Source organism: Aquarana catesbeiana, unplaced genomic scaffold (genome assembly GCF_042186555.1).
Source record: "Aquarana catesbeiana isolate 2022-GZ unplaced genomic scaffold, ASM4218655v1 unanchor233, whole genome shotgun sequence".
NCBI classification, from domain to species: Eukaryota; Metazoa; Chordata; class Amphibia; order Anura; family Ranidae; genus Aquarana; species Aquarana catesbeiana.
In genome coordinates this window covers 4,727,958-4,754,414 of record NW_027362661.1, presented here as the reverse complement: position 1 = coordinate 4,754,414, position 26,457 = coordinate 4,727,958, and the positions used below count along the sequence as shown (strand labels likewise).

Sequence of the window (26,457 nt, the reverse complement as noted above, 5' to 3'; positions counted from 1 at the left end):
GATGGATGTCACCAGATAGGAGAGGAGCCCTCTCTGTTTACATCAAGGTGGTAACTAGCCCACCATCCCCCGGAGATTGTGTCCCCGATCACCTCCACACCAGTTATTGTGTCCCCGATCACCTCCACACCAGTTATTGTGTCCCCGATCACCTCCACACCAGTTATTGTGTCTCTGATCACCTCCACACCAGTTATTGTGTCCCCGATCACCTCCACACCAGTTATTGTGTCCCCAATCACCTCCACACCAGTTATTGTGTCCCCGATCACCTCCACACCAGTTATTGTGTCCCCGATCACCTCCACACCAGTTATTGTGTCCCCCGATCACCACCACACCAGTTATTGTGTCCCCGATCACCTCCACACCAGTTATTGTGTCCCCGATCACCACCACACCAGTTATTGTGTCCCCGATCACCTCCACACCAGTTATTGTGTCCCCCGATCACCACCACACCAGTTATTGTGTCCCCGATCACCTCCACACCAGTTATTGTGTCCCCCGATCACCACCACACCAGTTATTGTGTCCCCGATCACCTCCACACCAGTTATTGTGTCCCCGATCACCTCCACACCAGTTATTGTGTCCCCGATCACCTCCACACCAGTTATTGTGTCCCCGATCACCTCCACACCAGTTATTGTGTCCCCGATCACCTCCACACCAGTTATTGTGTCCCCCGATCACCACCACACCAGTTATTGTGTCCCCGATCACCTCCACACCAGTTATTGTGTCCCCGATCACCACCACACCAGTTATTGTGTCCCCGATCACCTCCACACCAGTTATTGTGTCCCCCGATCACCACCACACCAGTTATTGTGTCCCCGATCACCTCCACACCAGTTATTGTGTCCCTGATCACCTCCACACCAGTTATTGTGTCCCCGATCACCTCCACACCAGTTATTGTGTCCCTGATCACCTCCACACCAGTTATTGTGTCCATGATCATCTCCACACCAGTTATTGTGTCCCCGATCACCTCCACACCAGTTATTGTGTCCCCGATCATCTCCACACCAGTTATTGTGTCCCCGATCACCTCCACACCAGTTATTGTGTCCCCGATCATCTCCACACCAGTTATTGTGTCCCCGATCACCTCCACACCAGTTATTGTGTCCCCGATCACCTCCACACCAGTTATTGTGTCCCCCGATCACCACCACACCAGTTATTGTGTCCCTGATCACCTCCACACCAGTTATTGTGTCCCTGATCACCTCCACACCAGTTATTGTGTCCCCGATCATCTCCACACCAGTTATTGTGTCCCCGATCACCTCCACACCAGTTATTGTGTCCCCGATCACCTCCACACCAGTTATTGTGTCCCCGATCACCTCCACACCAGTTATTGTGTCCCTGATCACCTCCACACCAGTTATTGTGTCCATGATCATCTCCACACCAGTTATTGTGTCCCCGATCACCTCCACACCAGTTATTGTGTCCCCGATCACCTCCACACCAGTTATTGTGTCCCCCGATCACCACCACACCAGTTATTGTGTCCCTGATCACCTCCACACCAGTTATTGTGTCCCTGATCACCTCCACACCAGTTATTGTGTCCCTGATCACCTCCACACCAGTTATTGTGTCCCTGATCACCTCCACACCAGTTATTGTGTCCATGATCATCTCCACACCAGTTATTGTGTCCCCGATCACCTCCACACCAGTTATTGTGTCCCCGATCACCTCCACACCAGTTATTGTGTCCCTGATCACCACCACACCAGTTATTGTGTCCCCGATCACCTCCACACCAGTTATTGTGTCCCTGATCACCACCACACCAGTTATTGTGTCCCTGATCACCTCCACACCAGTTATTGTGTCCCCGATCACCTCCACACCAGTTATTGTGTCCCCGATCACATCCACACCAGTTATTGTGTCCCTGATCACCACCACACCAGTTATTGTGTCCCTGATCACCTCCACACCAGTTATTGTGTCCCCGATCACCACCACACCAGTTATTGTGTCCCCGATCACCTCCACACCAGTTATTGTGTCTCTGATCACCTCCACACCAGTTATTGTGTCCCCGATCACCACCACAGCAGTAATTGTGTTGTGGTTGATTTGTGTGATATAAAAGATACAATTAGCTCTGACACATTTTTCCCAAATACTACATGCAATGCTGAAAATGTCAATTCGCTATCCCTTTATGCTGTATTTACTTCAAAGGGCAAAAACGCTCTGTAAATACTGCATAATACAGTTGTATCGCACTACCCCCGTAGGAGCTGCTGGGTAGTTCCTTCCTTTTCGCTAGTGTGGTTCTATTACCCCCCTTCCTTGAACTGATGACACAGCAGACAATCTTAAACAGATAAACGTGAAACTTTATTCTTTTCCATTGGTGCATAGCTGAAAAGAATGTGCGATATGTACAATCTGTATCCTCAGGAAGTATGAGCTGCCTCTATAATCTTGGTTCCTGTAATGGTAGTTATAACCTTTTCCCTTGGCGAACCGACAGCGCCCCTCTGAAAGACATCTTGGGACTCAGATTTTTAAGAAGTGCTAGGCCTCACCTGCCCATCTTGACTTCCGTAATCCTCCCTGGTCGGTTCAGGAAAAGTCCAAGATAGCCCCGATCTACCGCATCCTTTTGACAGTCACTTCCTGCTCCACATGTTCAGAACCATCCCATACGGTAATGTCTGATCCATGACTCCTGGAGATTCTTTAAGTGTCTCTAGACACCTCCTTTCCAGCATGGCACGCTCCTCTCCCCCTGAGGGGAGAGAACCCCAGGCAGCACCAACTCCTACTTCTTCTGCAAATCTTTTCCCAATTCCATCCACCTTTGGACATGTGACCCACAGTCTATATAGGCTTCTTAGCCCCTGCCCACTCAAATTAATGATTGGTTCAGGGTAGCCCATACAAACTATCTGCATCCTGTTTCCAAACCACCTCCCCTCCAGCACCTCTCACTGGAAGAACAGGGCATCACTCTTAATAGAATACAGGTGTTCACACCCCCAATTCTACTCTGTCACTTCTCCCAACCAAATCAAACCCAACCAGGCTTAAACCAACAGGGTAATGCACTGGAATTTTACCTAACACTAACCTTCACTAACTAGTTAGCACACAGTCATCCCCCCACCTCCTCCAGAAAGTACTGCAGATTGGTCAGTGGGGGACATGGCCAGCTGAGATGATACGCCCATTAGCATAGCGTCATGACACACACTATGCTAATAGGCGGATCATCTCGGAACATGCACGCTGTGGGACTCAGGGAGACAGGCAGCGAGCCGCTATGCTTGAGCTTCTCCAGCGAGGAATGAGAGGGCGGGGCCGTAAGCGTCACTGCTGCTCTGATCCCGCCCCTATGCCATGCTGCCTGCATGTTGGGGATGCCGTGGGGGAAGGAGTTGCTGGGAGCGGTGGAAGGCTGTATTTACAGCCCGCGGATGGAACTTGGCTGGCCAGCAGGACCGGGTATGTGCTGGCTTTTCCCCATAGACTGTCCCTAAACCCTGACCTGGCTGTGGTATTGCTAAATAGAGAGCAAGGGTCACAGTGGCACTGGCACACATGCCAACACTGCTTATGTACACTGCCCTGCAACCTGCTGACCCCCATACACGGTCCTGCAACCTGCTGACCCCCGTACACCGCCCTGCAACCTGCTGACCCCGTACACCGCCCTGCAACCTGCTGACCTCCATACACCGCCCTGCAACCTGCTGACCCCCGTACACCGCCCTGCAACCTGCTGACCCCCGTACACCGCCCTGCAACCTGCTGACCTCCGTACACCGCCCTGCAACCTGCTGACCTCCGTACACCGCCCTACAACCTGCTGACCTCCATACACCGCCCTGCAACCTGCTGACCTCCGTACACTTCCCTGCAACCTGCTGACCTCCGTACACTTCCCTGCAAGCTGCTGACCTCCGTACACCGCCCTGCAACCTGCTGACCTCCGTACACCACCCTGCAACCTGCTGACCTCCGTACACCGCCCTACAACCTGCTGACCTCCATACACCGCCCTGCAACCTGCTGACCTCCGTACACTTCCCTGCAACCTGCTGACCTCCGTACACTTCCCTGCAAGCTGCTGACCTCCGTACACCGCCCTGCAACCTGCTGACCTCCGTACACCACCCTGCAACCTGCTGACCTCCGTACACCGCCCTGCAACCTGCCGACCTCCGTACACCGCCCTGCAACCTGCTGACCTCCGTACACCGCCCTGCAACCTGCTGACCTCCGTACATCGCCTTGCAACCTGCTGACCTCTGTACACCGCCCTGCTGACCTCCGTACACCGCCCTGCAACCTGCTGACCTCCGTACACTGCCCTGCAACCTGCTGACCCCCATACACTCATACTTACCAACTGTCACGAATTTCCCGGGACATTCCCGGGATTTAGACCCTTTTCCCAGATTTAGGCATTCCCGAGAAATGTCCTGGGAAATTCTTATTTTACAGTTTTTTTTTTTCGCCGCCGCCCACCGCTAGAGGTCTGTGGCCGACGGAGACAATGTCTCCACCAGCTGCCATTTTCCCGAAGACCAAATTACTGTTTAGTAATGGCCGGGTGACTGCCAATAGAATTTGAGCTGTGGCACCGCCCACCTCCCGCCCCGCTTCCGTCTGTCTGTGACCTGATGTGGGAGGGGGCGGGGGTGGGCATAGTTGCCAACAGTCCTGATTTTCCTGGGGCAATCCCGATTTTGGGACCCTCATCCCGATTTAATCTTGTCCTTGGTGTTTTCCCGAATTTTTGGGATTGTCCCGAGAAAATCGTGTTTTTGTAAAAAAACGGCAACGGCTCCACAAAAATGGCAGCCGTCGCCCCACGATTGAGTCAATCAGTTGTTTCCCCTTGTGTTCAGTGCAGGGGAGAGGGGTAGCCAATCGGATTCTCTCTTCAGTGTACAAATAGAAAATTCTATTGTACACTGAAGCCTATTGGCTACAGGGATTGGCGACCCCTCCCCCCTCTCCACTGAACACAAGGTAATCCTCCCTCCGCTCTGCCCCATGTGTGTCAGTGTCTTGTCTATGATGAGAAGAGAGGGGGGGCCGCCGGGGAGCAGCCACTCAAGAGTCACTGACAGAGAACTTACTACAGACACGCTTCCTGCGCTACTCTGCATACTGACTAGTTGGTAATATGCCCCTGAGGTGCCCCATGCCCTAATGTGCCATGTGCCCCATAATGTGCCATGCACCCTGATGTGCTATGTGCCCTGACGTGCCCCATGCCCCGATGTGCTATGTGCCCCATAATGTGCCCTGATGTGCCCCATAATGTGCCCTGACGTGCCTCATGCCCCAATGTGCTATGTGCCCCATAATGTGCCCTGATGTGCCCCATAATGTGCCCTGAAGTGCCCCGTGCCCTGACGTGCCATGTGCCGACGTGCTATATGCCCTGACGTGCTATATGCCCTGATGTGCTATATGCCCTGATGTGCCCCGTGCCCTGACGTGCTATGTGCCCTGACGTGCCCCGTGCCCTGACGTGCTATGTGCCCTGACGTGCCCCGTGCCCTGATGTGCTATATGCCCTGATGTGCCCCGTGCCCCATAATGTGCCCTGACGTTCCCCATAATGTGCCATGTGCCCTGGTGTGCCATAATGTGCCCCATAATGTGCCATGTGCCCTGATTTTTCCATAATGTGCCCTGATGTGCCCCGTGCTCTGTGCCCCATAATGTGCCATGTGCCCCGTGCCCTGATGTGCCCCATAATGTGCCATGTGCCCCATAATGTGCCATGTGCCCTGATTTTTCCATAATGTGCCCTGATGTGCCCCGTGCTCTGATGTGCCATGTGCCCTGATGTGCCCCATAATGTGCCATGTGCCCTGATGTGCCATGTGCCCTGATTTTTCCATAATGTGCCCTGATGTGCTATGTGCCCCGTGCCCTGATGTGCCATGTGCCCTGATGTGCCCCATAATGTGCCATGTGCCCCGTACCCTAATGTGCCATGTGCCCTAAAGTGCCCCGTGCCCTGATGTGCCCCATAATGTGCCATGTGCCCTGATGTGCCCCGTGCCCTGGTGTGCTATGTGTCCTGATGTGCTATATGCCCTGATGTGCTATGTGCTCCGTGCCCTGATGTGCTGTGCCCCGATCTCCTATGCCCTGATGTGCCCCGTGACCTGATGTGCCTTGTGGCCCTGATGTCCTGTGCCTCAATGTCGTGTGCCCTGATGTGCTGTGTCCTGATGTGCTGTGCCCTATACGCTGATGTGCTGGGCTCTGTACCCTGATGTGTTGTGCCCTGATGTGCCCTATACGCTGATGTGCTGGGCTCTGTACCCTGATGTGCTGTGCCCTGTACCCTGATGTGGCCTGGTGTGCTGTACCCTGATATGCTGTACACTGATGTGCCTTGTATCCTGATGTGGCCTGATGTACCGTACCCTGATGTGTTGTGCCCTGGGCCGGTCTGGATGAAGTCCAGGGCCACATTTTTGTCCCAGTCCAGCCCTGGCCCCCTCCCCCCATATCACCACCATACCTGACCCCCTCCCCCCATATCACCACCATACCTGCACCCGCCTCCCCCCATGATAACACCATGCCTGCATCCCCCTCCCCCATGCCTGCACCCCCTCTGGCCTAGTCACCACCATGCCTGCACCCCCTCCGGCCTAGTCACCACCATGCCTGCACCCCCTCCGGCCTAGTCACCACCATGCCTGCACCCCCCAGGTCACCATCATGCCTGCACCCCCAAATCACCACCCTGTCTCCACCCTTCCCCAAGTCAGCCTGTAACACCCCAAGTCACCATGCCTCCACCCACACACCTCTCTCCCCTTGTCACCACTCTTGAGGAGATGTAGCTAGACTGCAGCCAACACTCCGCTAGGGACACCTGACGTAAGAGGTACTGTACTGGGATTGCCTGATGGAAGGAGGCACTCTGCTGGGGCAACTGATGCAAGGACAGACTCTGCTGGGGGAACCTGATGGCATCTGGTGGCAGGCGACGTAGCAGGTGATACGCTCAGGGGTCCCACTGATTCTGCATTATGTTGAGTTGAATGATTTCATTTTATATTACAATGTAATAATAGAAATAATGCGATTCAATCATCCTGACACCATAACAACCATGGTGCCGGGATGATTGAAGTGCTAACACCAGGTGTTTGGAGTATCTTTATCTGCTGATTGTTAAACTTTCTAGAATACACATATTTTTATTGTGTAGGATCTGGGGCTGCTGTCCCGTCATTCCCCTCTCCCCCTTTCCCTCTCTCCCCCTCCCCCTTTCCCTCTCCATCCCTCATTAATCTCAGACTCTAACCACACCCTCTTGAGCCACGCCCATTTAAGCCACGCTCACTATTTAGCATAAACCACGCCCATTTTTTTGCCGCTGCGCGCAAATATTTTTTGGGTAAACCACGCCTACAAACGAATGCCCCGCCCCCTAGTTATTGTACGGCTCCACCTACAGCCAAAAAAGTGTCCCACATTTTTTTTTTGCAATGTTGGCAACTATGGTTGTTGTGCATTTTTAGTCTTCTCTTAAGAATTCCAGAGATGGGACGGCTGCCCATCTCCACCGCTCTGGTGGACAAGAAATGTGGTGAGTCAGAGTATTCCTCCTGCGGGAGCAATGTTCAGGCTCCAAAGTGTATGTGTTTAGCTGCAGGGACCTGTAGTTAGGGTTGAATTGTAGTGTGTACATATGTGACCGAAATATAAATATCTTTTTTTGTACGTAAATTATTTGTACTATAGCCCTGTCCAAGTTATTTCCTTGGATGCCCTTGCTCCTGGGCTCAGGAGCTATTTTTTCAATTTATTTTTCACAGCTGGGGACCAGCTGTATTCTGGTGGGGGGGCGAGTGTAGCACCCTCTACCTTAGGTAGGTAGGTGCTAAGTGTAAGGTTTTTTGTAAGCTGCCAGCGCAGATAAATTTAAGCAGGCCTATGCTGTGAACTAGGCCTGTTTGTTTTGATCTGGGGGCAGGGGAGTGGTTTAGTATAGCAGTAGATGACTGACATGTGCTTTAGCTCTTGGGCGCCTCCTGTGTTTCCAAGGAGAAGGTTCTGGAAAAGGGGTAGGGCAAAGAGCTGGAGTGACTTGGGGTGCATGCGAGGAGCTCTGACCAATTCCCAACTAGGATTGGCAGGGGGCAGGCCTCATATATATACCTATGGTCAGCCTGCTGGGGGAGGAGTTGTCAGCTGGGTGAACTGGATGATGGAGTGTTAGACTGTCGTGTCTGAGAGAACCCCCTTTCTGGGGGGATATACCTCAGGTAGGGAGCCTCTCCTTACATGGTCATGGAGAGGTGTCCTGGAACAGGAGCCGGAGGATACAGTTGGTCCGCACGTCCAGAGTAAAGTCATTCAGAAAGGATTCAGGGCAAATGTTCTGATGATGTGACAGGATTACTAAAATTGGACAGTGGAGTAGTGTGCTGGAAGAAGTGTTCTGAGGTAAAAGTCTGTCAAGTTTAGGGTCAGTCATCTTGTTCTGCTGAGAAGTGCGACGCAGTTACTTTATTCTAAAAGTACTAATTTATCCTATGGGCATCCCATGTCCCTTTTCCCCAACCAAGTTTAATCCCCTAATAAAAACAACAAAAACAAGCAAGAGACTGTTCATTGACTGAGAAGTGTGTCTAATGAATGTCTGGCAGCAGGGTGAAATGTGTGGATGCTGTAACCTGTAGCAACCCTGCGGGGTCAGCGCTACACAAGCCTACTTTGCCTCTCTTATTAATACCTTGTCATCCAGTCCCCATCGGCTTTTCTCAACCTTTAACTCTCTGCTTCGCCCCCCACCCCCTCTACCCACTAAGTCACTCACTGCCCAAGAGATTGCCAATCACTTCAAAGACAAGATCGATGCAATTCGTGAGGACACCCCCACTGTGCGTACGTCTAACCCACCCAACATACCTTGCCTAACAGCACATTCAACACTCTCCTCTTTTGAACTGGCTACTACTGAAGAGGTAACAAAACTTTTCCCAGATACCCACCTAACCAATTGTCCCCTGGATCCTGTTCCCTCACAACTACTACGGTCACCCTCTTCTTCTATCCTATGCTCCCTCACTCACATCTTCAATCTCTCCCTCTCTAGTGGCACCTTCTCCTCCCCTCTAAAACATGCACAGATCATTCCCATACTTAAAAAGCCCTCACTGGACCCCACCAACCTGAAGACCCATCTAATTGCTCCCATTCACCTCTAAACTTCTGGAACGCTTAGTCTACAACCGTCTTAGCTCCTACCTCAGTGAAAATAACCTTCTTGACTCCTTACAGTCTGGCTTTCACTAACAGCACTCCACGGAAACTGCCTTACTAAAACTCACTAACGATTTACAGTGATTTACCAACTGCTAAACCCAACAGCCAGTACTCCATACTCCTACTCCTTGACCTCTTTGCGGCCTTTGATACTGTTGAACACCCGCTCCTTCTCAATAAACTTCATTCCCTTGGCCTCCAAGATTCTGCTCTATCCTGGTTCTCTGCCTACCTATCACAGCGCTCCATCAGTGTTACCTACAACTCTGTCTCCTCCTCTCCATTGCCCCTTTCTGTGGGGGTCCCCCAAGGCTCTGTTCTTGGACCCCTTCTCTTCCCTATCTACACCTCCTCCCTTGGTCACTTGATAACCGCCCACGGCTTCCAATACCACTTAAATGCAGATGACACCCAAATTTATCTGTCTACTTCTCGCCTCACTCCTTTAGTCTCCTCTCACATTACTAACTGACATATCAGCATGGATGTCGGACCACTTCCTTAACTAAACTAAATCTCTCTAAAACCGAGCTATTAATATTCCCCACCGCCCGTGCCCCCCTCCATGACTTTTCCATCAAAATCAACAATGCAACCATAAGTCCCTCCCCTCATGCCAGGGTACTCGGTGTAATCCTAGACTCTGACTTGTCCTTTCAGCCTCAAATCCAATCGTTGTCAAAAGTTTGTAGGATTCACCTCCGTAACATCTCTAAAATTCACCTTTTTAACAAATGAAACCACCAAGCTCCTCATTTACTCCCTTGTTATCTCTCGCCTTGACTATTGCAACTCCCTTCTCATTGGCCTGCCTCTCCATAGGCTCCTCCCCTCTTCAGTCTATCATGAATGCTGCTGCCAGACTTATCCACCTTACCAACTGCTCAGTGTCTGCCAATCCTCTCCTCCAATCCCTACACTGGCTCCCAATCGCCCAGCGAATTAAATTCAAAATACTAACCACAACATACAACTCTGCTCCGAGCTACATCACTAATCTTGTCTCCAAATATCACCCAAACTGTCCTCTCCGCTCTTCTCAAGACCTCCTACTCTCAAGCTTCCTCATCTCCTCCTCCTATGCTCGTCTCCAGGATTTTTCCAAAGCCTCTCCCATCCTCTGTAACTCGCTACCTTAACCTGTTTGGCTATCCCCTACTCTTGCTACCTTCAGGCGATCCCTGAAAACTCATCATTATTATTGTTATACACGATTTATATAGCACCAACAGTTTACGCAGTGCTTTACAATGTAGAGGGGGGACAGCACAATTACAGTACAGTTCAATACAGAAGGGCCCTGCTTGTAGAGCTTACATTCTAAAGGGAGGGGGTGGTGGTACAAAAGGTAATAGATGCGGGGAATGATTTGATGGGGGTGGCTTGGGGACAGTTGTTAGGTGGGTGTGGGATAGGCTTCCCTGAATAAGTGAGTTTTCAGGGATCTCCTAAAGGTGGACAGGTTAAGGGCTGGTCGGACATACTAGGGGCAGGGAGTTCCAGAGGATGGGAAAGGCTCTGGAGATGTCCTGAAGGCGAGCATGGGAGGAGGTAACAAGGGAGCTAGAGAGCAGGAGGTCCTGGGAGGAGCGGAGGGGAAGATTTTGGCGATATCTGCAGATGAGGTTGGTGATGTAGCTGGGGGCGATGTTGTGGATGGCCTTGTATGTTGTGGTTAGCATTTTGAATTATATACGGTGGGGTAGGGGAAGCCAGTGAAGGGATTGGCAGAGAGGATCAGCAGTCACGGATCGATTAGTGAGGTGTATTAGTCTAGCAGCAGCATTCATAATAGACTGAAGGGGGGATAGTCTGCGTAAGGGTAAGCCATTAAGGAGAGAGTTGCAGTAGTCAAGGCAGGAAATAATCAAGGAGTGAATAAGTTGCTTTGTGGTGTCATTAGTCAGGATGGGTCGAATTCTGGAGATGTTGCGGAGGTTAAGGCGGCAGGATTTAGCCAGTGATTGGATGTGGGGGCTGAAGTAGAGGTCAGAGTCAAGGATTACACCCAGGACCCTGGCATGTGTGGAGGGACCAATGGTTGTGCTGTTGATCTTAATGGTAAAGTCATGGGGGGGACCGGGAAGGAGGAGATATAGCAAGCTCAGTTTTAGAAAGATTGAGTTGGAGAAAGTGGTGCGACATCCATACCGATATGTCATTCAGTATGTTTGAGATCCGTAAGGAGATCGAGGGGGTGACTTGAGGAGTAGAGAGATAGATCTGGGTTTATTATTATTATTATTATACAGGATTTATATAGCGCCGACAGTTTACGCAGCGCTTTACAACATTAGGGCAGACAATACAAGTACAATACAATTCAATACAGGAGGAATCAAAGGGCCCTGCTCGTTAGAGCTTACAATCTAGGAGGGAGGGTCAAGTTATACAAAAGGGTAATAGCTGTGGGGGATGAGCTAATGGAGAAAATAGTGCAGTTATTAGATGGAGGCAGGATAGGCTTCTCTGAAGAGGAAAGTTTTCAGGGATCGCCTAAAAGTGGATACATTTGGAGACAGTCTGACAGATTGGGGTAGGGAATTCCAGAGGATGGGCGAGGCTCGGGAGAAGTCCCGGAGGCGGATATGGGAGGAGGTGATGAGGGAGCTAGAGAGCAGGAGGTCTTGGGAGGAACGGAGATGGCGATTAGGTTGGTATTTTGAGACTAGGTTAGTGATGTAGCTGGGGGCAGAGTTGTGGATGGCTTTGTAACTTATTGTTAGTATTTTGAATTGAATTTGTTGGGCGAGTGGCAGCCAATGGAGGGATTGGCAGTGAGGGGTAGCAGACACTGAGCGGTTTGTAAGGTGGATAAGTCTGGCAGCAGCATTCATGATGGACTGCAGGGGGGATAGTCTGTTTAAAGGTAAGCCAATGAGGAGTGAGTTGCAGTAGTCAAGGCGAGAGATAACCAGGGAGTGAATCAGGAGCTTTGTGGTTTCATTGGTTAGAAAGGGACGTAGTTTAAAGATGTTGCGGAGGTTGAGGCGGCAAGCTTTGGAAAGTGATTGGATGTGGGGCTGAAAGGAGAGTTCAGAATCCAGGATAACACCAAGAACCCTGACATGTGGGGACGGGTGGATGGTTGTGCCATTGCTCTTGATAGAGAAGTCAAGGGAAGAGGCACGTGGGGGAGGAAATATTATAAGCTCAGTTTTGGACAAGTTGAGTTTGAGGAAGTGGTGTGACATCCATACAGATATGTCGGTTAGTAAGTTAGTGATGCGTGAAGAGACTGATGGAGTGAGTTGAGGGGTGGAGAGATAGATTTGCGTGTCATCAGCATAGAAATGATGTTGAAAGCCATGAGAGGCTATCAGCTGACCCAGGGAAGAGGTGTAGATTGAAAATAAGAGGCCCAAGAACAGAACCTTGGGGGACCCTGACAGAGAAGGGAAGAGGAGTGGAGGAAGTAGAATTGTAAGTGACACCGAAGGTGCGTTGGGATAGGTAGGATGAGAGCCACTGAAGAGCGCAGTCACGGAGACCGAGGGAGTAAAGTTTTTTGAGGAGGAGGGGGTGGTCAACCAGGTCAAAGGCAGCTGAAAGATCCAGAAGTAGGAGTACAGAATAGTGTCCATTGGTTTTTGCAGTTAGTAGGTCATTTGTGAGTTTTAAAAGAGCAGTTTCTGTGAAGTGTTGAGGGCGGAATCCAGATTGAAGGGGATCAAGAAGGTTGTTTTTAATGAGGTGGTCACTCAGTTGGTTGTAAACCAGGCGTTCAAGGAGTTTAGAGGAAAAGGGGAGCAAGGAGATAGGGCGTAGGTTGTTAAGATTGGTAGGGTCCAAGGACGGCTTTTTAAGCATGGGGGTGACCAGTGCATGTTTTAGAGCGTCGGGGAAGATGCCAGAGGTGAGGGAGAGATTGAAGATGTGGGTTAGAGAGTGTAGGATGGGGTCAGAGGGTGACCGTAGCATTTGAGAGGGAATAGGGTCCAGGGGACAGGTGGTTAGGTGGGCGATAGAAAGGAGTTTAGCAACTTCATCTGTAGTAGTTTATGATGAGAGACTTTCTTGGTATCTGGGCGTTTCCAGATTCTGATAAGCCCCCCGTCCACAGACCCCCACAATCACCAGGCCAAGGTTGTGGGGATGAGGCGTTTGTCACATGGGGACACTGTGCTTTGCCATGGGTGGGGGTCTTCTCTAGCAAGACACCCCTATGTTGAGGGCACATGACCTGGTATGGTTCAGGAGGAGGGGAACAACACTTCATTGATGTCTTTGGTGATCTCTGATCTCCTTATGAACTCAGGGATGTACAATTCCTATCGCCTGACACCCGGGACATGCAGTTCTGAGGGCCGGACAAGTAGCTTTTTTAACAGTTAGCCCTGCTGTGGGCAAGCAAGGAGCAGGTTTACTTGTTGGATGGAAGCATTCGGGTGGCTGAGCGAATGTTTCCACACCCCCCCCGGTAAAGTGCCCCCACCCTGACACACACCCGCTATGTATCCCAGGTTCCTCTTGCCCATCTGTGGACCCAGGACCAGCATAGCGGGTGATGATGGGTAGAGGGGAGAGAGGAGAGAGGACACACATCCGATCTCCTCCCCTTCTTGTTCCTGACCTGGAAATTACATGTATGATGTCACTTCTGGGTCCCCGGTGACAGTTTCCTCACCATCAAGGCCAGGAAAGAATATAATGCAGTGTGATCTGTATTGCATTACATTCAGTGGAGCACAGGGGAGACATTGGGGGTCTTTTAGACCCTGGATGTCTCATTAACCGCTTGCCCACCACCTCACGCAGATATACTGCCACAGAAGGGCTTGTACAGGCAAACTAACGTACCTGTTTGTTGCCCTCTAAGAGGCGGCCTGCGGGCACACGCGCATGCCCGCGGCAAGCTCCGTGAGTCGGGTCACGGGTTCCACGGACTCGATGTCTGCGGGGATACCCACGATCGTCTCACAGAGAGGAAGAACGAGGAGATGCTAATGTAAACAAGCGTCTCCCTGTTCTGCCTAGTGACAGTGTCACTGATCATAGCTCCCTGTGATCGGGAGCAGAGATCAGTGATGTGCCACACATAGCCACGCCCCCTCACAGTTAGAATCACTCCCCAGGACATACTTAACCCCTACACTGCCTCCTAGTGGTTAACCCCTTCACTGCCAGTGTCATTTACACAGGAATCAGTGCATTTGTATAGCACTGATTGCTGTATAAATGACAATGGTCCCAAAAATGTGTCAAAAATGTCCGATGTGTCCGCCATAATGTCGTAGTCACGATAAAAATCGGTGATCACTACCATTACTGGTAAGAAAAAAATTATTAATAAAAATGCCATAAAACTATCCCATATTTTGTAAACGCTATAACGTTTGCGCAAACCAATCAATAAATGCTTATTGCAATTTTTTTTTTACCAAAAATATGTAGAAGAATACATATCGGCCTAAACTGAGGAAAAAAATGTTTTTTTTTTATATATTTTTGGGGGGATATTTATTATAGCAAAATGTAAAAAATAATGCGTTTTTTTTCAAAATTGTCGCTCTTTTTGTTTATAGCGCAAAAAATAAAAACCACAGGGGTGATTAAATACCACCAAAAGAAAGCTTTATTTGTGGGAAAAAAAAGGACGGCAATTTTGTTTGGGAGCCACATCCCACGACCGTGCAATTTATCAGTTAAAACGACGCAGTGCCGAATCGCAAAAAGTGCTCTGGTCTTTGGCCAGCAAAATGTTCTGGGGCTTAAGTTGTTAAAGAGAACCTGTCACCAAAAAATCATCACATAGGGGACTTTTTGTCCTCTATGTCAGTGTTTCTCAACTGTTTATCAGTCAAGGCGTCCTCCAAAATTATGGACAGCCCCATTCTAAAATGTAAAAACTATTCTAATGCCCCGTACACACGGTCGGATTTTCCGATGGAAAATGTCCGATCGGAGTGTGTTGTCGGAAATTCCGACCGTGTGTGGGCTCCATCGGACATTTTCCATCGGATTTTCCGGCGCACAGAGTTGGAGAGCAGGAGATAAAATTTTCCGACAACAAAATCCGTTGTCGGAAATTCCGATCGTGTGTACACAAATCCGATGGACAAAGTGCCACGCATGCTCAGAATAAATAAAGAGATGAAAGCTATTGGCCACTGCCCCGTTTATAGTCCCGACGTACGTGTTTTACGTCACCGCGTTTAGAACGATCGGATTTGCCGACAACTTTGTGCGACCGTGTGTAGACAAAACAAGTTTGAGCCAACATCCGTCGGAAAAAATCCTAGGATTTTGTAGTCGGAATGTCCGAACAAAGTCCGACCGTGTGTACGCCCTATAATAGTTCTACATAATGCAACAACATCCACACACATAGGACACCCAATGTTATATGTGATTTATTCTTCCAAAGAAAATACACATTTGCAAACTGGTAAAGACTAGTATTCCAATGTTTTTCTTCTCCCTCAGTTTTTCTCCATCATTCAGCTAATGAGACCCCAAAGCTCATGGAGAGGAGCAAGGGAGGGTCACACAAGGATGATATTCAGACAACTGACATCCTCCTTATCAGCTCATGATGCCATTTGTCATTAGGAAAAAGCCCCGCCCCCACATATACACATGTACATACATAAGCTCACACATAGGGGCGCCTACGTCTGAAAACGTTGATTGTGATACACATTACATATCGCCGTGCACACCAGAATGAGAGCAATAATTTTATCACCAGACCTCCTCCATAACACTAAACTGATGATCTATAGGGGGCTTTAAAAGTGTTGCCTATAGAAAAGTACTGAAATTGGTCAAAATTTCACAGGTGCACACAAATTTAAGGTTTGATATGTTGGGTATCTATTTAACTCGATGCAACCTCATCTTTTACATTTTACCAAAAAATGTGGTAATTTATTGTGTTAAAATGAACTTTAGTGTGTTTTTTATTCAAATTTTGTGTTTTCTAGACTTCCCTCACTCAGGACAGGAAAGTGGCTTCCCTCCCATGTGAGATCTCTGATGTCTAGAAAGATTGGACTTCTGTGAAAAACATTTCCCACACTCAGGACAGGAATGCGGCTTCTCCCCCGTGTGAGATCTCTGATGTTTGTAAAGATTGGACTTCTGTGAAAAACATTTCCCGCACTCAGGACAGGAATACGGATTCTCCCCCGTGTGAGATCTCTGATGTGTGTAAAGATGGTACTTCTGTGAAAAACATTTCCCGCACTCAGAACAGGAATATGGCTTCTCCCCGGTGTGAGATCTCTGATGTCTGTAAAGAACAGACTTCAGTGAAAAACATTTCCCACACTCAGGACAGGAATGTGGCTTCTCCCCCGTGTGAGATCTCTGATGTGTGCAAAGATGTGATTTATTTGAAAAACATTTCCCACACTCAGGACAGAAATACGGCTTTTCCCCTGTGTGAGATCTCTGATGTTTGTGAAGATCGCACTTCTGTGAAAAACATTTCCCGCACTCAGGACAGAAATACGGATTCTCCCCCGTGTGGGATCTCTGATGTGTGTAAAGATGGGACTTCTGTGAAAAACATTTCCCACACTCAGGACAGGAATACGGCTTCTCACCTGTGTGAGATCTTTTATGCACATTAAGATTGTATTTAGAATGGAAACATCTCCCGCACTCAGTACAGGGAAATCTCTTTGTTGCAAGGATGGCACCGTCCCTCACAGTCTGAGGTTCCTCAGGATAAGAGGAATACGATGGTCCATCTACACTGTGTGGTGCCGGATGGACATTTGAGGTAGTCGGGTTTTCTCCTGGACTATACTGTGTGATGTCCTCATCTTCTACTTTACAGTCTGCAGACAAAGTGAGACAATCCTCTGAGGTTTTCCTCATCTCCCGTCCATCTACTAAAATAGAAATAAAAAGATTATTACTAGACATGAGCAGATTCCCCTAAACCAGGACTCCACCCACATCAGGCAGCTTTGTCTATGATGATCTTACAATTCCCCCCTCTAGTTAACTAGTAAATGGGTCCTCTGATCTCCTACCAGTTCATGTCTTTATTCATGGACCTTAGTCAGAGAGTGAGGAAACAACGAGAACTGTCTTAATAAACTAGATGAAGACTGTATTGATCCTGGAGACCATAATTTTTTTTTTTTTTTTTTTTTTTTTTTAGCAATACATGTTTAGTGCATTTTACAAGACATACAGGTTAATCCGCTGTGACCGAACGTACATGGAAGGTTGCTCTCAGCATATTTAACAAAAGAAAAGGAACACGATTAACAAATCTTGTACAACAGCTGGAAAACAAAAAACATGTCTACTACATAATATACGTTAAGATAGAGCAAGAAGATACTCAGGAGGATACTCAGATGTGATGTGAAAAACAAGTTGCGCTGACCCCAAAAATAAATGTGAACAGGTAGTAAATAGCTGCTGGCACACAAACAAACCAAGTCTCGTAAAGTATAAACAAAATGAGTGCAGCGCTAAAAAAGTGAATGAATCAAATATATGATTGGTGAGAAAAACCAAATACAATAAAATATTAATCTACATAAAAATAGACACTGGTGAGGTGTAAATAAAGGTCCAGAAACCACTATGAAATGCAAAATGTCCAATAACACTGTATTGAGCTCCACGGACTGCAATCAAGAACTGGAGTCAGTACGTAGAGGGAGTCTTCTCAGACAGCTGGGGTACATGAACCCATGATGTTGACTGGAGACTGGAAAGCACATCAATCATGGACAGCACGACAAAACATCTAGAGTAAGGTACTCTTACCGGAGCAAGTGGGACGTACCAGCCAGATAGCTGTGCGTCTATCGGAGCTTGTGGAGGTAACCTCCCGTACACTCTCTCCAAGGGTTCTCCCTTCGATCGCGATCTCCAATGGGCCAAGTTGTCTTTTGGGTCGCAGTCACCGATGGCCAAACGGTCGACGGTGGAAGTGGACGGCCCTCTCGCACGCTCTCAGGTTCCAGGTAGGTTCAAAGGGACCAGTTAAGGATAAAAACATGAAGGAAAAAGAAAAACAAAGGGGCTCCACATGGCGCAGGTCAAAAAAATAAGGGATTTATTGGATAAAAAAACCTTACAGGGTAAAAGTGATCACAAGATAAAATTTGGAGGCAATGTGGAAAGCTGAACGCCCTACGCGTTTCGACTAAAAAGCCTTCAACTGGGGCATGAAACAGCCTCTCCACATTGCCCATATATATATATATATATATATATATATATAGACTGTAGACAGCATTGTAAATTCATTGGGTCCACCCCCATCATGGCGGGACCGGAAGTGCAGGGTTGAATAATAAAAACACCATAAAACTGGCTACTTAGGAAGTTGGTATGGTATCAATCCCATATAGGCACACATACTGCATTAGGTTGTAAGTATATACCGATTTTAGGGTGAAACCAGAGTGTAAACATTGGTAAAAGATCCCAAACATCGAAATACCGTGTCGGCTTGCGTTCCAAGCCTCACCATGACTGGAGGAACCTGCGTTCGAAAAGCCTCAAACATGTGACCGGAAAGGAAAACAACAGCCGGCGCACACTGCGCCGCTAACGTTTCCCACGGTCATCGATAGGGGCGTGTGATCCTGGTCCCAGAGGGGAGTAGGGAGGAGATACACGGCGACAGCCAATGCACCGCCGGCAACTCCTCTACTCCCTCCTAAGGGGCGTGCGCTTCAAGCCTACAAGAGAGAGGGGGCAGACGGCCGCTCTAAAGTCAGCCTCATCAGCGATCCCGGACAGACAGGCCAATCGCTGACAAGCTCAACAGATAGACCACTCCCACTCCTGTCAGTGGGATGCTGATCTGTAGAACGCAGCAGGCACAGATCAGCATCCCACTGACAGGAGTGGGAGTGGTCTATCTGTTGAGCTTGTCAGCGATTGGCCTGTCTGTCCGGGATCGCTGACGAGGCTGGCTTTAGAGCGGCCGTCTGCCCCCTCTCTCTTGTAGGCTTGAAGCGCACGCCCCTTAGGAGGGAGTAGAGGAGTTGCCGGCGGCGCATTGGCTGTCGCCGTGTATCTCCTCCCTACTCCCCTCTGGGACCAGGATCACACGCCCCTATCGATGACCGTGGGAAACGTCAGTGGCGCAGTGTGCGCCGGCTGTTGCTTCCCTTTCCGGTCACGTTTGAGGCTTTTGGAACGCAGGTTCCTCCAGTCATGGTGAGGCTTGGAACGCAAGCCGACATGGTATTTCGATGTTTGGGATCTTTTACCAATGTTTACACTCTGGTTTCACCCTAAAATCGGTATATACTTACAACCTAATGCAGTATGTGTGCCTATATGGGATTGATACCATACCAACTTCCTAAGTAGCCAGTTTTATGGTGTTTTTATTATTCAACCCTGCACTTCCGGTCCCGCCATGATGGGGGTGGACCCAATGAATTTACAATGCTGTCTACAGTCTATATATATGGGCAATGTGGAGAGGCTGTTTCATGCCCCAGTTGAAGGCTTTTTAGTCGAAACGCGTAGGGCGTTCAGCTTTCCACATTGCCTCCAATTTTTATCTTGTGATCACTTTTACCCTGTAAGGTTTTTTATCCAATAAATCCCTTATTTTTTTGACCTGCGCCATGTGGAGCCCCTTTGTTTTTCTTTTTCCTCCATGTTTTTATCCTTAACTGGTCCCTTTGAACCTACCTGGAACCTGAGAGCGTGCGAGAGGGCCGTCCACTTCCACCGTCAACTGTTTGGCCATCGGTGACTGCGACCCAAAAGACAACTTGGCCGATTGGAGATCGCGATCGAAGGGAGAACCCTTGGAGAGAGTGTACGGGAGGTTACCTCCACAAGCTCCGATAGACGCACAGCTATCTGGCTGGTACGTCCCACTTGCTCCGGTAAGAGTACCTTACTCTAGATGTTTTGTCGTGCTGTCCATGACTGATGTGCTTTCCAGTCTCCAGTCAACATCATGGGTTCATGTACCCCAGCTCTCTGAGAAGACTCCCTCTACGTACTGACTCCAGTTCTTGATTGCAGTCCGTGGAGCTCAATACAGTGTTATTGGACATTTTGCATTTCATAGTGGTTTCTGGATACTCAGATGGACCAGGGTTCCCACAAAGAGTCAAAGGCGGATGCCTGACCAAGCAACAACGCAAGAGTATGTTTCATAAGAATGATGGAGCTTGACAAGTATAACTACATCAGAGGGATTGGGGACTTCCTGGGTTTTTCAGTGTTTGGCTATCGTGAGCCTGGTAGCGACCAGGATATGAGTGACAACTTCTAGAAAAGAACAGGGTAAGTTGTCGATTTCCAAGGCGCAGAGCAGCCAAAGTCGGGTTGGGAGAGGTCACCACACCTGTCACATCTGAGCTTATTGTGAAGATTTTGTTCCAGAAGCTTGCAATGTTCTTGTAGGACCAAAAGACATGAAGAAGATTGTTGGCGAGGATGTGGCCAAATCGGCAAAGTGAGGAGTGGTAGGAATAGATCTGAGCTAAGCAATAGGGAGTGCGATACCAACGGAGTGAGATCTATTGTGTCAACTCCCAATTCTGCACACAATGCAAGGCTTTGTAGACTGATCTGAAGGCACTGCTCTATTGGAAGGTGATGAATGAGGATTTTAAATCTTCCTCCCAAAGAAGGAAAGGTTTTGATTTAAGAAATGTTAGCTTTTCCTGCAGTATGTTATATATTATGGAGATGCCCATGTTCCTGGTAGGTGTTGACAAATAGAACTGCAATAATTGTTTGGGGAGATGCACCTCAGGAGGAGGGGATGTCACCAGGAGGTGCTGTATTCTGAGATACATGAAGTGGTCTGCGTTTTGGTTATTTTGTGGAGTAACTTACAGAGGAAATGAAGTTGGTGAGCGTTCGAGGTATAAAAATTCTCCAGGGTGTACGGTTGGGCATTTATGTCACAGGTCAGAACAATGTATTTGCCTTGGGGATCTAACACAGTCTTTGAGACAAAAGGCTAGAGAGTTATTAATTGCTGTGAGCACCCCCTCGTTTCTTACAAGGGGCCGAGGTAAAGGGAATATGTGGAAAATCTCTGTGGCTACATTTTGGACTCTGAAGAGAGTGAAAGTGGGTCTCCTGTACACAGAGGATGTCAGCCTGGTTGGTAGAGGCTTCTTTTTACATAAAGGCCCATTTTGCTAGGTGGTTCAAGCCTCTGGTGTTCAGAGAGACTATTTTAAACCCCATGTAAGATAGGCAGGTAAGCGGTTGAAGGTAGTCGCAGCTCTAGGCTCAGTGGTAGGTATTTCTTGCCACAGGAAGGAAGGATTTGACCACTGTGAGCGCTTGGAGGTGGGAACTTGGTGCCAAGAAGAAGCAGTAGTAGAGCAGATGAAACCAACTGTAAAAAACAAAACAAAGCAGTAACAAAAATAAAAAGAGGTTCTGGGAAGAACTGTGTGCAGGTAAACTGCAAAATAAAGAGAAATAGACAACAGTCTCCCAGCTGGGGAATTTTATGGATGCGGACCCCCAGAGCAGTTGAAGCCTGCTTTCATATGATGGGATGGTTGAAATTTCTCCATTGCGCTTGACGACCAAGGTGCATGAGTAGCACCAGTGATGGGTGTTGTTCCTCAGAGCCTTGGTGACCATCGCCAGGTTCTTATGTCTCTGTAAGGTGAATTGCAACAAGTCAGCTAGCAGCTGCAACCTGGGGAATGTCTCCGGAAGGTGCTCTGCCCAGCATAAAGCAGATATGATCTTCTCCTTGGCCTGGAAGAAGTGAATCCTCAACAACACATCATGTGGGATAGATTGGGGCATGTGAGCAGGTTTCAGGATTCTGTGGATGCTTTCATTGGTAAGGTTTTCTTGCATGAAGGAGGAAGCCTCGGGCTTGAATAAGTCTTGTACATAGTGGGCTACTTGGGCCTGTTGGACTGATTCTGGGATCCCCTGGATTTTATTATTGTTTCTGTGGGATCTGTCCTCCAGGTCCGCTACATTTGCCTTAAGCCACTGGAAGTCATCGCTATGTACGCTGTGGGCATCAACAAGTGAGGTAAAGTAGGAGGCATTTTCTCTAATTCAATTTGAACTAATCTTTCACCCACTTCATTTAAAATTGTGGATGCAGGAGAGAATGTTGGCCTGTAGGGATGCTGTAAGTGACAGGAGCATATCTATTAATGTGTTGTCAGAGACAGCTGGTCTGAGGTGGGGAAGGATGCTATGGGATCCAGGCGGTCAGTGGATGAGAATCAGCCTGCATTGTGCCTACCTCCATGTCATTGAGGAAAGCCTGGTCTTATTCGGCCTGTGTGAGGGAGCTTGGGCTGCGGGTGGAGGGAGTTGAAGCTCCAGAGCATGAGGATGGGTTTAGATTGTGTTACCCTGCCACCTCAGCACGATGATGCCTGCTACTGGAGGGCCCTGCTTTCTGGAACGCAGCTGCTATCTTGCTGACGCCCCAGAGGTAGAGGGGGAGAGAAGCACTCGATTTTTTTTAGGCATGCGGGCCTTCTTTCATTTCCTGGGCATGCCACTAGGTCCGAGATGTGATCCGAAGCCATCTGGTGGGTGCAGAAGCTGCAGTGAGTCTGTCAAATTTGTGATTTCCCCTGCTGTGGAGCGGAGCCATCTCACACATCAACCATACACCAACGTGGTCGCAATGCCCCGATGATTGGGTTATTGACTCCTCCCTTATTATCGCTTTCTGTTTAAGGTTCCAAAGTTTGAATGTGTTATCACATTATTATTAACATGTAAAAGTCTGTGCTCTAATCAAATCAGATATAAAATGTCCAGCTGATAGAAAATGGGTGCAAAAGAAGTAAGGACTATGTAATGTACAACTTATTATATACGATACAAAAATTAGGACTACAGGGGGTCCCCTAGTTACAAACATCCGACTTACAAACGACTCCTACTTACAAACGGAGGGAGACAACAGGGAGTGAGAGGAAATCTACCCCTAGGAAGGGAAATTCAATCCTGTAAGAGCTATTATGGGGAAAAGGTACCTCCACTGATGCTTTATCACCAAGGCTTGTTTCCACAACAACCCAAAGTTTTCAAAATCCAATTGTCATTGGGACAGAAAGTGAGGTGAAATCTTCTGAACAGGGGCACACACAGCAAAACAAATGTTACAGGGGTGATAACCCTTCTCTATGCTATCCATAAAGCTTAAAAATAGTTTTTTTGGCTGGAGCTACACTTAAAAAATGTACCTGTTCCGACTTACAAACAGATTCAACTTAAGAACAAACCTACAGTCCCTAAGTTGTTTGTAACCCGGGGACCCCCTGTATACAGTATCAGAATAATGTAATGTACAACATAGCGTATATAGTGCAGGGGTCAGGAGTATGTAATGTACAATATAAATTATATAGTGTAAGGGTCAGGACTCATAATACTGGTATTCAGTGGAAGCTTAAACAGCTTCCTTGCCCTACTCTGGACCAATCAGTGAGCAGTATGGGTGGAGGAATGTATTTAGTGTTAATGACCCACCTGTGCTGATCTCTGTAAGAGTGTCCTCCTCTATAAATGTCCCCGTTATTCCATCCTCCTCCATAGACTGCTGATCATCACCCACATACCTCTCTTCTTCTTCTGCTTTAACCTCAAATTCTATATCGATTGGATCTCCACTCTAATTCAAGAAAATGAGAGAGAATATCATCTGTAAAATATAAGCTTTATTATTGTGACATTACATAAAAAATCCAAACATTGTTTCCACAGACCATGTTCTAGATGCTCCGTCCCACCAACCTTGCAACAGTGAGGGATGGTGTGATCTTTCTGTGTGGAATCCTGGGAATACAGAGGATGGGGACATCTCTCTGGTGGGTTCCTGGTATTAGGTGGCTCCATCATATCCTTGTGTCCTTCTGATAACTCCTCCATCACTCCATACTCCTCATCCTCCTCTTTATACTCTTCTTTACCCCCAATATTATCATCCCTGAGGTTTCCACACTAAGTATATAATAAAACATTCATTGTAACAAACATGCTGTGTATAAATTGGAGCTATCAATAATTGTCAAACATCTACCTGATGATAGTGAGGGATGGTGTGACCTTCCTGTGTGGAATCCTCCTCTTTTATCTCCTCTTTAACTTCAACTTTAGAATCTCTCAGGTTTCCACTCTGAATATATAATAAAAATGACCTCAATTGTGACAATGCAGATAATGTAAAGATCCTAATGATACTATCAGTGATTGTTCCTCATCTACCTGATGATGGTGAGGGATGGTGTGACCTTCCTGTTTGGAATCCCGGGAATACAGAGGACGGGGACATCTCTCTGGTGGGTTCCCATTACTGGATCCATCTGTAGGAAACACACACACTGACTGAATACATTGTTTCTATGTGTTTATCAGATGATGGGGGATCTAGGTGGACCCTCCGTACTGCTCTCTTCTTTACAATAAAGTCTCCTCTTACCCGGTGATGTGAGGGGCGGCTGATTGTCCATCATGACGTCCTTGTAGAGATCCTTGTGTCCTTCTAAATACTCCCACTCCTCCATGGAGAAATAGACAGTGACATCCTGACACCTTATAGGAACCTGACACACACAATGATACAGTCACCATCCAGACACATCCCTTGACTGTTACTGGATAATGTCCCAGAATTCCCAGCACCGCTCACCTCTCCTCCATGATCTCTCTGGTGACTTCTAGAATCTTCTTTGTATTTCTCTATTCTATCAGGGAGGGAGGTGGAGGCAATGTGATGGTCATATGATCTCCAGACTTCACAGGAGGAAAACTCTAGATCTGAACACAAAGAGCAAAATCAAATGATATTCCCAGAATCCTCTTTAGCTCACCATTCAGGTTTCCATTTTATTAAATCCTCACTTCAGACTGAGGTATAGTTTACCCACACAGGACCCCCACACTTCGCAGGTTAAAAGATTGTTGCAGGGATTCTGACATCTTACATACAACACAGGACCGACCAACAGTCCCACTTTGTTAGTGAGGATCCAAAGGGTCCACCCACTTCCCAAGATCATCAGAAAAAAAAGCCACATGGTGGGACATTGGGAGGAGAATATTGCTCAGCCAATGGGAGATTATCTCAGCATGACTTACATAATGAAGGAGATGAGGGGGAGGGGAGGAAGTCACTTATGGTGACCATAGAGACATGGAAATTCAGCTGGTTCAGCAGGGATCGGTCACATTTCCATCCATGTGTGGTCACTGCCGGATAAAAGTCACTCGATCAGCGGCTGCAGCCAATAGCTTCATCACTGATCTGTGTATTCTGAGAGCGGAGGAGCGCCCCCCCATTGTCAGAATACAATAGTGCAGCGGGGAGGATTCCCCCATCCCCCTCCAATGTGTGGATGGGGGAAATCAGTTCTGTTTTTCCTCTCATCCCGCTGGTTGAACAATAAAACTAAACCATGTATGGCCAGATTTGGAAGCAAAATATATTAACCACTTAAGGACCGAGCCTCTTTTTGACACTTGTTGTTTACAAGTTAAAATCTGTTTTTTTTTTGCTAGAAAATTACTTAGAACCCCCTAAACATTATATATATTTATTGTGTTCAGAATAAAATGGTTGCAATTCTTTATGTCACAACGTATTTGCGCAGCAGTCTTACCAGCGCAATTTTTTTTTTTGCAAAAAAATACACATTTTTGACTTAAAAAATAGGACAACAGTAAAGTTAGCCCAATTTTTTTTTTTATATTTTGAAAGATAATGTTACGCCAAGTAAATTGGTACCCAACATGTCATGCTTCAAAATTGCACCCACTCGTGGATTGGCGACAAACTTTGACCCTTAAAAATCTCCGTAGGCGACGTTTAAAAATTTCTACAGGTTACCAGTTTTGAGTTACAGAGGAGGTCTTTTGCAAGAGTTGTCAAAAAGGGTTAAAATCCTGTGCTTATCCTACCCTCCTGGTGAAGGGAAATGTGACTATTGAAATGGAGAAATCAAACACATAGTAGGGCTGGGAAAAAAATCGATTTAAATCTTGAATCGAGTTGAGAGGTCAAATCGATTCAAAATTTAAGCAAATCGATTTTTTTAGATTTTTTTTTTTTTTTTACCACGCCGGTCCCGAGGCGCTGCGGGCATGAGTTTTTAGGCGAGGCCGTGGCTTCGGCCTAGTCCGCGGCTACGGCCGGACGCCGCGGACTAGGCCGAAGCCGCGGCCTCGCCTAAAAACTCATGCCCGCAGCGCCTCCGGACC

At 47.9% G+C, this 26,457-nt stretch overlaps 1 protein-coding gene across 1 annotated transcript in view; it reads right to left on the bottom strand.

The window, feature by feature from the left end:
• LOC141121834 (uncharacterized) overlaps positions 1-26,457 on the bottom strand; it is a 315,649-nt gene that overhangs the window by 22,178 nt on the left and 267,014 nt on the right. Inside the window, exons 17-23 of the mRNA XM_073611550.1 lie at positions 24,890-25,017; positions 24,680-24,803; positions 24,466-24,563; positions 24,281-24,376; positions 23,995-24,201; positions 23,731-23,872; positions 16,264-17,138 (exon numbers count right to left, since the gene is read on the bottom strand). Of these exons, the coding sequence (XP_073467651.1) occupies positions 16,264-17,138; positions 23,731-23,872; positions 23,995-24,201; positions 24,281-24,376; positions 24,466-24,563; positions 24,680-24,803; positions 24,890-25,017 (1,670 nt within the window). The remainder of the gene's footprint in view (positions 1-16,263; positions 17,139-23,730; positions 23,873-23,994; positions 24,202-24,280; positions 24,377-24,465; positions 24,564-24,679; positions 24,804-24,889; positions 25,018-26,457) is intronic.